Source organism: Cibotium barometz, chromosome 30, assembly GCF_041138505.1.
Source record: "Cibotium barometz isolate CiBa-2024 chromosome 30, ASM4113850v1, whole genome shotgun sequence".
Taxonomy (NCBI): domain Eukaryota; kingdom Viridiplantae; phylum Streptophyta; class Polypodiopsida; order Cyatheales; family Cibotiaceae; genus Cibotium; species Cibotium barometz.
In genome coordinates this window covers 35,089,758-35,105,090 of record NC_141075.1, presented here as the reverse complement: position 1 = coordinate 35,105,090, position 15,333 = coordinate 35,089,758, and the positions used below count along the sequence as shown (strand labels likewise).

The following is a 15,333-nucleotide window of genomic DNA, read 5'->3' as shown; positions in this document are numbered from 1 at the left end:
CTTACTCAAAAATTGCAAAGAACAAAAAACTATCCTTAAGTAAGCAAGAAAGGTATGCTTCTTCATCTTATATACATATATCCTTTCTCTTTCCAAATATCTTATCTACTAACACTCTTTGTCTAGTTGTCCAACTATCTTAAAGCCTTGTGCTAGTTATTGAACCACCTTGAACCAAGTATGATACTCCTTCTCTAGTTGCTCAACCATCTCAAAGTCTTGTGCTAGTTATTTAACCACCTTGAACTAGGTCTAAAACTCTTTCTATAGTTGTTGACAACCACCTCAAACTCCTTTTGTAGTTGTTTGACAAACGACCTTAAACTCCTTTGGTAATCTCCTAGTTTAGTGTGTGAGGGGAGGCATGAATTCTCCCAAGTTTTTTTTAAAGGTTTGAACCTTTATTAACACAAGGGTTCATTTGTTTGCACGTGAAATACCAAAGTAGAAAAGGGTAGAAGAAGATTCTAGTTTTAAGTTGAAAATTTTGGATGAAGCCACATTTGTCAAACATAATATATGAGAAGAGAAATAATTAAATAAGGACTGTAGACCTCTTATGAAGCATGGCATATCAAATAAATAATTAAAAAATTTAAAGCACCCCTCCAACCAACATGGAGCGACTAGGGCTGTCGAAATGGCCCTATTTGCTTCACGTTCATTGGAGGGGTGTCTAAACTCTTTTTAATATTTTGTTTGATATGTGATGCTCTAGAAGAGTTATACATGCATCTCTCTCTCTCTCTCTCTCTCTCTCTCTCTCTCTCTCTCTCTCTCTCTCTCTCTCTCTCTCTGTAAGTCAGCATGCGTCTGTAAATTTATACAAGTACACAATGCTTCTTATAAATGCATATGGCACACACGAAGGATAGAGACTATATGAAGACCTACTCATTAGAAAAAAATATAAAAAAATGCTAGGTACTTTAAAGGGTGTATAGAGTAATCATGATTTGAAGAAACAAAGTGTAAATAAAAAATGAATATTAGAATTATTTTTTTAGTGAGAAATTTTTAAAAAATTTGAATTCTATATTATTTCAAAAAACGATTTCCAATGGGCAACATAATTTGTGATAAAAATGTACCTTTGTGACTGCTTACCCCCTCAAGACTTTCATTTAAGCTACATTCAATACTAAAAACATTATATCAGATATTTACCTTGAGGAAAAAAATTACACAAAGCCAAAAAGAAAATTTTATTAACATGTTGATTGAGTTACATGAAGTATAGGAAATTACATTAAAGATAATTACATTGGCTTCTAAGTTCCTTTAACATCAAAATACTAGATGATATTCTTTGGATTATCATCACAGAATAGACTAGGTTTGCCTAAGTTTTAGAGGAACTTTTTAGAGCTAAAACCTTGGGCTAATCCTATACTTGTCTTAATCAAAACATCTACTTTTTGGGAGGCACCCAATACAAAGATTGGAGTCTTCTTACACATAATAGGATGACTTTTGGGGCATAGGGATCTTCTAATGTCCAAGGGGTGGTGAGTCTCTTTTCCCAAAATGCTTTCAGTAAAATCAAAATTTAAAACGTGAACATAAATTTTCAAGAAGTAAGAAAAAAGTAAACATGCAACATTAGTAAGTTAGTGAAGGTGAAAAAATGGCCTCAATAACTTTGACTAGGTATTCAATATAGTGCTTGAGGTTCCCCTTGTTATTCTTCAAAATCAAGATGATGAATCAATTAAACATGTATACTTAAGTCATCGTGACCAAGAGTACGGTAAAAGGTTTTCATTAAATACACTCAATTATAAAAGATATGGTAATGAAATATGGGAGTAACTTTATGCTTTTGTAATAAGTTTGACCAAGCAAGATGAGTAGTTCCATGATTAGGTCTGTAAATCACACATTATAATTAACATGAGTGTAAATTTGTGTCACACTTTTCTAATTCTCTAAGAATAAGTCTACATGGATGTAAATTTCAGTGATGTAAGGTAGGCCCAAGATCAACTTTACACACTCTTGTAGGATATGGAAAACATACAAGGAAAAGAGTGTGGGTTTAGAAGACAATTATTTTGAAAGAGAAAGAAGTGGTTAAATTTGAGAGAAGATGATGCACACATATTTAAATGCTTTCTTTGAATGAAAGAAAATATTATTTAAGCCTCAAACATTGAAAATTATAAACCTTGAATAAGGAAGGATCACGATAATCATTTTTCTTAATGTGAAGAATTAAGCCTTAGCTATTTAAAATCAAAATTTTGCTTATTCAGTCATGTATATATGTTGGAATGCTACTTAAGTAGAATCTAAGATTCAGACTAGTTATCTAGATAGTGTCAAAAAAGTAGTATGGAGTTAGTCCACTTATTCTAGATAATGTCAAAAAAGTAGTATTGATCTTTTCAATGTATGAAAAGAAAACAACACACGCATAATGAAAAAAATTCATAGAAACAAATTGCATCCCCTTTAAGCAAGATATTTTTTCACATGTAAAAATGTCGTCACATTTTATTTGTCATTAAGAATAAAGACCTTGGGTATGCTTACAAACTGCCTTAAACTATAATTTTGTTCTAGCTTTTTGAAAGAAGAAGTGTATACATTAGATGGGAGGTATTCTTGTTCCTTTTTAAGAAGAAGTACACAACAGTATGAAAATATTTATTGTAAGGTACACTCAATGAATAGAAAATACTTATTATAAGGTACACTCAACGAATAGAAAGTAACAAAATGCGCGATCCATCTTTCAATGAAATGTTTGAAATCAATAAAATTATTGGTGAACGTATCATAATCTTGAAAAGAAGGTATGGTCTGTCTATTGTGCTAGTTATATATGTGTTGTGGTTAAAACATGCATACTTGAACTTATATGCTACGTCATTTTGGGGAGTCAAGAGGTGGTATATTGGTAGCCTTTTATGAAGGCAAAGATAATGCATAATGTAGTCAATTTTGTAGTAAAAAGTAACTACTCATTAACTTTGAATGTGGAGGAGCACTAAAGAACATAAGTGGACATGGATAGAATTGAATGATTCAGTAAACATGAGAGTTGGTAGCATGTGATGTAATGATGTTTGTACATACTTGAGAAGTAAGACGGTGCAATGGACAAGATGAGGATAAGCTATTGAGAGATACAACGTGCATGGAGTGTGCATATGTCTCAAACCTCAAGGGAAAGCTATAAAAGGAAGATACGAGATAGTGTGGCCATATGGAGAATAAGAAAAGGAAAGCAAGGGTTAATGTACTAAAGTGAAAAGTAAGTACTAAAAAGGGGATGTGGGGGGGTGTTTGTATAGAGGTGGTCCTTGCATAGGGAAGGTGTGATGTATGATCAAAAAGGGGATGCCCTAAGGCTTGAGAACTGGTGTTGCTCCACATGCTAATCCTTTTTTTTTCCCTTGGATGAACAAAATCAAGTAAGGTGGTGATAGTTGAGCGTCAACTTATTAAGCATTAGAGTGAAGATGTTTAATTTGTAGTTAGGGGTTCGGCTAGTGAAGGTGACACGTTCATATATGTGGTCATGGATGATGCTACTTGTTAAGTTTGTGGGGTGTTTAAATGTAGGTGCAGATGCAGCATGCTAATTTTATTAAAAAGGGTGGTTAAAAACGTAGGTAGTGAACTACCAGTCAAAAAAGCTAGTGTGAAAAGTGCAGAGGGCATGGCGGGGCGTTGACGGACGTAAGCATCCTGGATACGTTGACCATTGACGAGAACGCGGGTCTTAAGTGAGCTACCTCAGCCTACCTGTAATGCCGGTAGACGGTGGCCGGCCACATTGCCTGGACTGTTGCGCGCTCGGCGGACCCCGGGGCCCGACGGCAGCCACTGGGCCCGGTGAAGAATGCGAGCCGCAGAAAGTGTGCAGATGTCCGGGCAACCGGGAGGCCCGGTTTCGGCGCGCTCCGCGGGTGCGCCGACTTGTGCGCTTAAATTTTAAAAACTGAATGAAAAATTATAATTATAAAAAGCGGCATCATTCATTCGATGAAATCTATTTTTTTTTGCATTTTTGCGGCGAAGTTTGAATGGTCAGTCCAGGACGTTCACACGAGTCCGTCCGCCTTAATCATGTCCGGCGCTCTCTGGCACGCACTAGTTTGGGGCGGGGGCGCGTCCGAGCTGGACGCATCAACCGACATGGCGGCGCTGGACGGTCCACCTCATCTCAACCGCCATACAATAGCGCCACGTAGGCCGGCAATTGTGGTCGTCACGTGCACACGTTGCCAGCAACAACACAAATTAGCGACATTCTATTTACCAAAAAGAAGAAACTCGTTGATCATGAAAATGATTACCACAGAAAAAAAGCAAAAAGAAATTAAAGTATATCAATTTATACCTTTCAAAGAAAATGCAATTAAAATAATAAGTTTATCTGGGCTGTTTTGCACAAAGAACCTTTTGACTACCGCCCATCTCTCTCTCTCTCTCTCTCACAGACACACGGTTTCGCCTATTATAACACACTAACACACACATTATCAAATAAACTTCCATCTTATCATCTCACTCCTACTTGCAGAGCCCCATTTCTTAGCAGCTTTGAATGCTTGATCAAAACCCTTTCATATATCTTTTCCACTTTGACGGCAGGGTTTGGTATACCCGCATCAACTCCCCAACCCCAAGTGTCGTTTTGCTCTTCCTTATATATGCACACATAGACACACACACACAGCCCCCTCCCTTTTTTTTAATCTCATCATTTGATTCAGTTGCCTTCATTGCACCCTTGTCCACTTCTAGCCATCGATGATCGATCATCACCGCAGGACTCTTGATATTCAAGAATATTTGCATTATATGACTTCATCTCCCTCATATTTTTAATAATAATCCACTGTTTTACTTGCCCTAACCCTTCATCCTGTATTATCGTTAATTGTAGTATAACTCAGTCAAAGTCTTCTCATGCTAGAATTTCTCTCATTTAAAGCTCATAAAACTTTTGTTTACTCCTTAATCACTAGGTTTTTCTTCATTAACATCATAACCTTTGTGTGCATCATCACATTTTCAAGGCTTTTACTGCCCCATTATAACTCCGGTTTCCAGCTTGTGCTCTACGTTTCCTCATACTACTTACTCTTCTTATCCATTGCACCCATTACATTATCCATTAAGTTTTCTCCTAAGGTTTTATAGCCAAAGCTTGTAACTGAAGCACCCCGTAGAAACCCTTGAAAACCACATATATGCTGTAATTATTAATATTAGCTAGGGCAAGATTGATATGGCAAGCCAGCAGCCGCATGGTGGTGGTGGTGGTGATTCAGAGAGAGATTTTGAGGATGCATTTTGGGCAAATATGGCATCGTCACAGGCTTCGTCAAGGGTGATAAACCCTAATCTGGGGATTAATTATGATGTTAATCAGCAAACATCATCAGCTTCAAGCTCAATTTGGAGTGTACCAAGCATATATAATCCACCGATGACACCATATCAGTATCTGATGGAAGCTCCAAGCACTCCATTATATAGTAATCCATGGCAGATGACTGAGATTCATCAGAGGCCAAGCACTAGTGATACATCTAATTTTTCACCAGGTATGGCTACGACTAGCTTCAGTACTATTGATTCTACCTTTATGAGCTTTACACAGAGTCTGCAAGAGGGCATGAGTAAGGGGGTATCAGGTTACTCAGATGTCATGTCCAGAGCAATGGGGCCATCCTCCTCATCATACATAACAAGCCTAGTCAAACAAGAGCAGCAGCAAGATATTACTCCTTCTACTTCACATATAACTAGGTTTCCATCATCTTCCTTATCTGAGTTTATGGAGGAGCTGCCATCCAATTCTTCACCATTAACAGTACCACCAGGTTTTAATCTTGATTACCCTTCTCCGATTCATTCTATTATTGCTGATCAAGTCCACGCAGAGGCAATCTCATCTATGTCTTCCTCATCAAGCGATGGCGGCCAAGATTTAGTCGAAGAGTCTAAAGCTACAGTAGCTATGGATCATGACAAAGCTACAGCTACAGCAGCAACAGAAACAATGGAGGAGAGCAAGGACCAAGTAGATCAAGATCATCAATCGGCCGCAGATAAACCCTCAACAGATTCGGGCAAGAAACAGTAAGGCAACTACTTAATTACTTGCTTTCAATGGTTTAAATCCAAGTAGGGCTAACAGCAGTTTAATCTACTTATTTAGTTGAATTCAGTTGATTTGGCTTTATAAGTAGGCTAAGAATGATCATATTTCGAAATTCTTTACTGTAGATAACCATTGTGATGCTCATTAGGGTTAAATCAGCTTATGTTTTAGTGCGATGGATCATCGTTTACTCATGCGCTAATGTTGATTACCATCGAGTCCATGATAGTTAGGGTTAAATCGGCTTACGTTGTAGTGCAAATTTCCAAAAGATACCTCTCGACAGCATCAAATGACTTGTGATTATAGTAGCTTAGGTGTCAATGAACGTTAAGATCAAGATTAAAATAGCGCTGCATGTCATTTTTGATCGCGTTTTACTCGTGCATCAGCACGCAAGCGCGTATACGCGGTTTTTAGAGAAATGTGAAAAGAGTATAGTTATAGGCACCGACCTCGGTACAATTATTAAATTGATTATAAGTATACATGAGGGTTAAGGTTAGGGTATAATTTTTCCCAGAAATTCGTAACGTGGGCGCTCACTTCGCTGCAGGTCATCTAGCAAGCCTCGCAAGAAAGGGCAGAAGCGCAGCCGGGAGCCGCGGGTTGCTCTGGTCACCAAGAGTGAGGTGGAGCACCTCGAAGATGGTTTCCGATGGCGTAAATATGGGCAAAAGGCGGTCAAAAACAGCCCCTACCCAAGGTACTCTTCCTCCTCCTCTGATTTCCACAAAATTTGTTACAAATCCTTTGCAGTAAACTAAACACACATTCTCCTCTTGTCGATTGGTTACGCTTCATTGCATCAATAATTATTCATCCTAATTAGCCTCCATTGCTTCATTTCATCAAGGCATCGTCCTAATTAACCCCCATTGCTTCATTTCATCAATGAATCATCCTAAAAATTAACCCTTTATCAATGAATCATCCTAATTAATATCCATTGCATCGATCATAATTCATCTTATTTCGTGTGTCATTCTATATTTAGTCATCCTAAGTTGGTGTTGTACCCATTTTATTCATCCTAATAATAAAAGCTTCAATCTGAATATCTAATCATCCTAACTCAATTTTTCTGAAATTACAACCATTTTATACTCAATTCTTGCCTCATTTTATCCGTGCATCATCTTATTTTTATTAGCTATTCAAGCTCCCTTTGTGACTACAATGATCCTAAATCATGTTATGACAATGCTTGTCTATGTCACCTTACTTAGTTCATATGCAACTTCATCACTCTGTGTTGCTTTCTACTCAAACCTAGTTGCTTCACTTCATCTGCCTCTAAACCTATGTTGACTACAATGATCCTAAATCATGTTATGACAATGCTTGTCTATGTCACCTTAGTTCATATGCAACTTCATCACTCTATGTTGATCCTAAATCATACTTTCTACTCAAACCTAGTTGCTTCACTTCATCTGCCTCTAAATGTGTAACTTCTTATTTTCCAACTAATCAAGATCTATTTTATTTATCATTGTACCCTAAATCTCAATAAGTCATAATCATTTAACGTGTATCTTCAACATTAATACTCATTTGAACCCTAGCAAATATATCAATCTCATTAAGGAGAAATGCATCTTTTTAAAAGGTAAAAAATGCTGGTAAAATAAGAGAGATAAAGTTGAATCCCTTGAATGTAACTACTAATGTTCAATTTATATCTCTGCTCGAACTACTTTTCACTATATGTTGTGAGGATATTTGGGTGTGGGGTACTTGCTTGTCCTTTGGCCTCAAGATGAATTTTGGGGGCCTCCGTTTGTCTAGTCTAGTGCGAGGTGTGGCTCCAAAAGTTGATTGCATGCTTTTTGGTGGGCCCCCATGCAATGCTATCTTTTTAGGAGCCTGCGTTTGTCTAGTCTAGTGTGAGGTGTGGCTCCACTAGTTGCTTGCATGCTTTTTGGTAGGCCCGTCCCATGCATTGCTAGCTTTTCTTGATACTTTCCTTTCAAGCAAAGTGTGCATGCAAGAGTGGCTAGCATAGCTGAATACGAAGGCGAGGTTGTAAGTTTGAAACATACTCTAGCGTCCATATATTTGGCATATAACATTTACAAGGGAGGCCCATCCAGCTACGAGGTCGTGAGTTCTAAACAAACTCTAGTGTCCATATATTTGGCATGCAACATGTACAAGGGAGGCTAAAACCGGCCTTTAGAAATCTGACGGGCGGTGGAACAAACACTCGCACACAAAACATTTCATCACCGATGGGAACCTGGAAAAGGAAAACAAACAGGGGAGCTAGAATGCTCTTGCAAATAGTACAAGGACACCGACTGGCCCCAAAATGCAGTGGCGCCGCTTGCGGTATTTCTTTACTTGATCAAATATGAGTACAAAGTACAACTTGTCGAATCCTTTACCAGTAGGATCCCTTTTAGCTTTTCACCCAGGACTTTCCAAATAAGAACTCTCGCTAATATAGCAAAGCATTCCATAGAGAAGGCACACATGTACGACACCTTCCTGCTGGAAAAGGTCTTCCCCATCTCTACCATGGATCCCACAACCCTTTCCCAAATATCAGTAGTGTAGAACCAAACCACATGTCCTTTCTATAGTCACAGCTTGCATGTAACCTCGAGAAGAACTAGAACTTGTTCACATGAATCCAAAGGCATGCTTTCCACATGAAACCAAAGAGCTGTGGCGGTCAGCAGCAGCAGTATCCGGCGGCGGCGGCAGCAGCACCTGGCCATGCGCAACAGCACAACAGCAGTGGCAACAGTTGCACTCGGCGACGGCAGCAGCAGTAGCGCCCAACAACGGCGGCAGCCCCCCTTGCGCAACAGCGCCCATCAGCAGCAGCAGCTGAATGCGCAGCAGCCTGTGGTACGTGTAGCAACGCCTGTACATACCATGTGCCAGCTTTCGGAGATGCGCGCGTAAACCATCTGGCAACTTCCTTGCTCTCGAATCTGCTTCCCTTCGATTTATAAGGAGGCGATGCGCTTTTCATCAAAAATGCCAGAAAGCAACTGCAAAACGCATGCTTGTAAATATATATTAATAGTTTTAGCCATCAAAGGTTTAAAAACATTATAACCTTATAAATCTCTTTTTGTCCCCTTTCACACTTGGGCTTGCCACACTTATGAGTTTCCTTTTCACATTCAAACTGATGCCAATCCATACTCTCCATCCCGTGCTTGTGCCCGTGCCCACCTGCGTGTTGTCCAGAGGGAAAAACATAGGGTCGTAACAGAGGCCCATCCTACGAGTAGGACATGATAAAATATCCTTGGCCCTGTTCTTTTGTGGCAAGTGACTTAAGATCATCGACCTTCATCTAGCATACTTGTGGGAGGGGTTATTAGCCTAATCCCTTTTTGAGTTTTATTGGGAGCACAAGTCAAGTGTAGGCCAAATGGTAGGATGAGGGTAGGATATTCAAGGAGGGGAATTGGGTTGAATCTCGTTAGGAATGCATACAAATGTTCATGAGTGGTCCTTCTCACATTAGATCCTAAGAAGCCCATTTTTTAAGAAAAGAAAAAATTGGCAAGTCCCATTTTCTTGTTTTATATCAGATCCCTTTAAATAAGGCAAAGGAACATGGCATTGATTAATCCTAGACCTCTTATATATTGAGCTTCAATAGTCCTCTTTGAATGTGGGAAAGAATTAGGGTTTTTCCTATTTGGTAATCAGGGCAAAACTATTCTTTCTCAAAAATTGTTGTAATTTGGGTATAAAGATAAAAATATTAGCTCATCTCTAACTTATAATGGATTCATTTGCATGGGAAATGGACTCAAAAGCATCTATTTAGGTTTTTATTATTTTAAAACATTGAATTTCTAACTATGAAACAGTTATATATGGTCCTACTTTGTTATCTAATTACTTGGTAGGGCTAAACCTACTCTTCCCTTATAAGTTATGTAGTTTTTGGTGAAGCTTTCTCAAACTAGGATATAAAAAATAGTCTAACCATTTTGAAAAACCTTATAGATTAGCCGCCATTGGGCTAATATTAACTCCCAATTTTTGCCTTGTTGGTAATCTTGCTTATGCTAAAGTGCATTCAATCCAGTGATAGGTAGTAAAAATTTGCCCAAGGCACTCACAACCACCAAAGATAGGTAGTAATAATTTTCCCAAGACACTCCCCCTCCCCCCCCTTGCCTAGGGAGAGAGAGAGAGAGAGAGAGAGAGAGAGAGAGAGAGAGAGAGAGTCCCCTTGCCAAGGCTACAGACACATGTGATTAAATAGCTTTATTCATTTCTTTTCTAAATAGATTACCCAGTGGGCTTGATTTTCGCTTATCCCATTGAGAGGAGGTGATGAGCGCGCGCACACACACACACACACACATATATATATATATATATAGAGAGAGAGAGAGAGAGAGAGAGAGAGAGAAATGTGAGGGACTTCTTAGCTATGTGCATGGGCTTGGACCACGGTCCATATTACCAAACTCCTTTGATATAGGTGGATCGAGTTTATACTGTAATAAATGGGCCTCAAGTTGCGTTTTAAAACTTTCATAAGCATATAATAATTTTATTTAATTGATTAAAAAAATGTAATTGATTTAGCGTGAGGGGGAGGAATGTCGAATTTGCAACGGTTTAATATTGAATTTGCAGGGGTTTGTTTTATATACGGTTTTTCTTTCACAGCCGACCTAGTGCCTGCGGCTCTAGCGCGCCCAGCCTCTCGTCCCTGCAGGGTGCGTGTCTACCACGACCGGGCTCTCTCTCTCTCTCTCTCTCTCTCTCTCTCTCACACACACACACACACACACACAGAGACTGTGGAGGCAGATTAAAAGCCTGCATGCTACTCGTCGAGCAAACGAAGGCCGCTGTTCAGAGGGCTCTCTCACTGTATCTCTGTCTATTAGCTCGACGCGCCCTCTGTCCTCTTCCTGTGTACATATCTCCATCTCCCTCTGATACTCATTCGTCTCTCTCTCCCCGTTATCACGGTCTTACATCTGTGTGTCTATGCTTAATAAGGTCGTGAGGGGAACAATTAGGGTTTGCACGAAATGAATCTATAACCACGTATGTAGAGACTGTTAAAGCGATGGGAACATGATCTCGGCTCTAGTGAGAGAGTACGATTTGAGGCTATTGGAGACAATCGCAGGAGAGAGAGAGAGAGAGAGCTTCGTGAACTCAGTTTCACCGACTGCACATTACTCCAACAGTGTGTGCGCTTTACTTTTATCATAGCTTCAGGGAGACCCTGAGCATATTTAAACCTTAGCATTGCTCTCTGTATTTAATTATTGTGAAAAGTCAATTTTATTTGTCGATAGATAAATTCTTCTTAATATGTATTTACATCCTTTATACCAAGGTGGTTATTGCTTATGCATTGATTACTAAAATTATTAGGATTTTATATTTCTAAATTATGGCACGTATCTTATCAAAGTGCATTTAAGATGTTAGGGTTTTCGTTTATATTCTTGACGTTATCAAGTTGAATTTTACTTAATCTATGATTCTCTCATTGCTAATGTGCTATAGCTTTCCTATTGTTTATGATACTATCAAGCTGGATCTCACTTAATATGCATTGCTTAATCTTACAAGTCATAATGTTGTCAAGGTGAATTTTTTTCTTTGTGAAAAAAGGAAATATTTATTTTATTTGTATACACTATGATAATTGTCTCATTGAGATCTTCTGTGCTTACGTGATGGCATTGATTTAGTCTTTTGAGCGCCTTTAAATATATAACCTGTAATATTTTGATGAGTATATAACTTCCACGTATATTTTAATTAGCATAACATCTCCTTAATTTGCATGAAGTAAGGTTATTTGATCATTAATCCTAATTAAGAGGTGCATCCATGCAAGCAGGAGCTATTACCGGTGCACAAACAGCAAATGCTCGGTGAAGAAGAGAGTGGAGCGCTCTGCACAGGATCCAAGCATGGTCATCACCACCTATGAGGGGCAGCACAATCACCACAGCCCGGCAGTTCTACGAGGATCTGCAGAGAGCCACTATGCCGCCACCTTCAGCGCCAACCCTTCTCATGCACCTGCCGGCGGCACGTTCTCCTTCCTACCCCTCCAACACTTGCCCCTCCAACTCCCAAGAAGTAGCTATGAACTTGCTATGCAATTACAAGCACAAGAGTTACCCATCATTAACCACCCTCAACTACTCACTAATCCCACTCTTGGTAACCCTAATCAGCCACTTGTTAATCCTAATCCCACTTTTGGTAACCCTGGTCCTAATTTTGGTGACCCTTCCACACTTGGTAGCCCTAACCCTAACCCTCAGCCTCACCCCAGCTCTCACTCTACACTTAGCAACCCTAACCTTGACCTAGAACATCAGCAAACCCCTTCAAACCTTGTTGATGAAGGCCTTCTCGAAGACATATTTTTCCCCCGATTACGAAAACCTTGATAGTTAAGGTGAACTCAATCAACAAAGCATGTATACCACCCTTCATGAGCCTTTTGCACTCAAAGGTGTCTCCGATCGGCTGAGTAAACTCCACAAACTTTAGTACAAATGACATTATGAACTCTTTTTTGTGAAGTTCATCGAGGGGTTTTCCCCCCTTTTTTTCTCGCCCTATTTTGGCTCGCCTTACTGATTCTTTATCTTGAGAACATGTAATTATAGCTAGCATTATATGATTCTTGTTCGAAGAAGAAAATAAGCACATGCTACGCTTATTAATGATCATAAGATTTTGCCATTCCAAAGTTCTTAGGTGTAAGTTTAAGACAACTTTGCATATTGGCTTTGACTTTAATTACAAATGATCCAGGGGATATCTGATGGAATGCTGATCAGATATCCCCTGAGCGTGTGCCTTGAGGCTTGGAATCTTCCTCGAGCGATCAGCTAAAAAAAAAAAGTGTAAGATTTGGTATTGAAATCACATGCCACTAGGGTGGATTCGAACCCACAACCACCACTTTGATAGGTGTGCACAGGCTTCATTGAGCTAAACTGATTAGCTATTAAAAGTGCAATGTTAAATGAGTAGTATTGGCTTTATTTACAAGGTAGGAGACTTTGTGGGCTGAGCTAAAGTGAAGACACCAAAGATACTTGAAGGAGTTGAGTCAATATGATACTATATGGCTAATGGACATTGTTTTGGCTCTATAGTGTGTTAGGCTCTTGCTTCTATAGTGTGTTAGGCTTTGTGGCTCTTTGCTTGGTTATATTTTATGCTAACATGTGTGCATGTGCATGTGCACATACACAACTTTGTGTGCATGTGTTCGCACACAACTTTGAGTTGACGTGTTACTCACTTAGCTACAACATACATGTGTAGGATGTACTAATGTCTCGCCATAAGATATCATGGTCATTGCCTCTTTGTAGTACAGGGTTTTGAGGGGTCCATGGAGTACAACTCATAATAGGGCTTTCCCATGGACGAATTGATAGGGGTAGGAATGTAAGAAAACTTGGCCAAGCTAATTTGAAACAAAGCCAAAAGAGGCTGAAATTTGCATTGTAGACTTGGCCAAATTAACATGTTAACAAAAGTGATACAATGTGAGAACAAAACTAAAATTCAAGCATTCAATGCAATTGCAACTTGCATGACCCAATTTGCTAAGCTGCCTGGGAAGAGGTTATTAGCTAGCCCTTATAAAGATGCTTGTACGTGGCTGTTTACAATCATTTGGCACCAAAACTCATTCATGATATTGTGAACACATGTATTTAACCAATATATGTCCATCTCCCTACTCTCTTACTCCTTATTCCTTTATTTTCAAGTACGTTACATAAAATTGTTAAATATCACATGATTCATAGAATCAACAGTTAAATATGGGTCCATTATCAAGATAAATATACCATAAAACAATTTATTTGTGTCTACCATTTCCACAATTTACATGGCTGAGTAAATGTATGTGCAGTATAAACTTTCATAGAACCTTAAGGCTAATGTATGGTTTGTAAGGGGATAGCTTATTTTATTGTACAAGTTACTTGCTTTGAACCCTTAAATGATGGTAAACTAAATTGCCTTATATGTTTATACATGAATAACACCTGAATAACACATTTAACAACTGTATTCGAGTGTATTATATAGGACATGTCACATCAAATGGGTTATAAATTTTAGGCATTAAATTTCAAATGAAAGCATTTCGATCAAAATTCTTTAGGGTCCTATATTTTAGGCATTGAATTTCAAATGAAAGCATTTCGGGTCCTATATTAGCAGTTTTTAGTCATTTGGTAGTACGAGATTTACTTGGTCTCTGCAAATTTTGAGAGTACCTTTAAAAAAAAACTAATTTCCCTTAAAAGGAAAAGAAGTCATACAAAAGGATGAAATAATTTTAAATTAGCAAAAATCTAGTTATAAGATTACGACTATATTTATGAGATTCAATAAAATTTTAAATAAGTAGTAATTATGCTTTATTTTTATTAATTTAGTTATTTTTGAATAAACTTAAGATAAATTTAAATTTAAAGATAAAGATTGTAACAAAATCAGTATTAATTGAATATTTTTTAAAAAAAAGTTAATTTTATTTTCCTAGTTAAAATATAGTAGAAGTGATTTGACATGTGTTGGAAGCTTACTTCTCACTTGTCAAGTTGCCTCAATTAGAAGTAATTTGGCATGTATAAGAAGCTTGCTTCACAATTGTCGACTTGCCTAGGATAGAGTAGAACTAATTTGGCATGTCTTAGAAACTTACTTCACAATTGTTAAGTTGCTTAAGATTAAGATAGATTAGAAGTAATTTGGCATGTGTTAGAAGCTTGATTCACACTTGTCCAACTACTTAGGATAGATTAGAAGTAATATTTTGGCATTTGCTAGAAGCTTGCTTTTACTTAGGATATATTAGCAATAATTTGACATGTGTTAGAAGCTTACTTCGCACTTGCAAGAAGTTACTTAGGATAAATTAATGAATTTACACGTGTTGAAGTTCACTTTGCACTTGGTAATTTAATTACAAAAATAACGCTTTAAGTTCACACACAATCTATGTATACATGTTAGGCGGTGGGATCCGTATGCTTTGTAATCATCTTTTCATGATTCAAAGTAAGGGAGTGGAGGAGTTGCTATCATGACATGCCTATGAACCTTCTACTTAGCCCTTGTCTTATCATCACTCTCTTTTATAATAACCAATGGTTTTAGCAATGTGAGAATGTGGTCGAAAGACTTTGGAGACCATTAGTAGACTT

General features: G+C 38.2%; 1 protein-coding gene across 1 annotated transcript; it reads left to right on the top strand.

Annotated features, from left to right (window-relative positions):
• Window positions 1-4,499: 4,499 nt before the first annotated feature.
• LOC147621416 (uncharacterized) lies at window positions 4,500-12,823 on the top strand. The gene is made up of 3 exons (XM_086824160.1): window positions 4,500-6,102; window positions 6,681-6,830; window positions 11,979-12,823. Exons 1-3 carry the CDS (start codon window positions 5,246-5,248, stop codon window positions 12,538-12,540), a joined length of 1,569 nt encoding a protein of 522 aa, XP_086680286.1. The 5' UTR covers window positions 4,500-5,245; the 3' UTR covers window positions 12,541-12,823.
• Window positions 12,824-15,333: the final 2,510 nt, after the last annotated feature.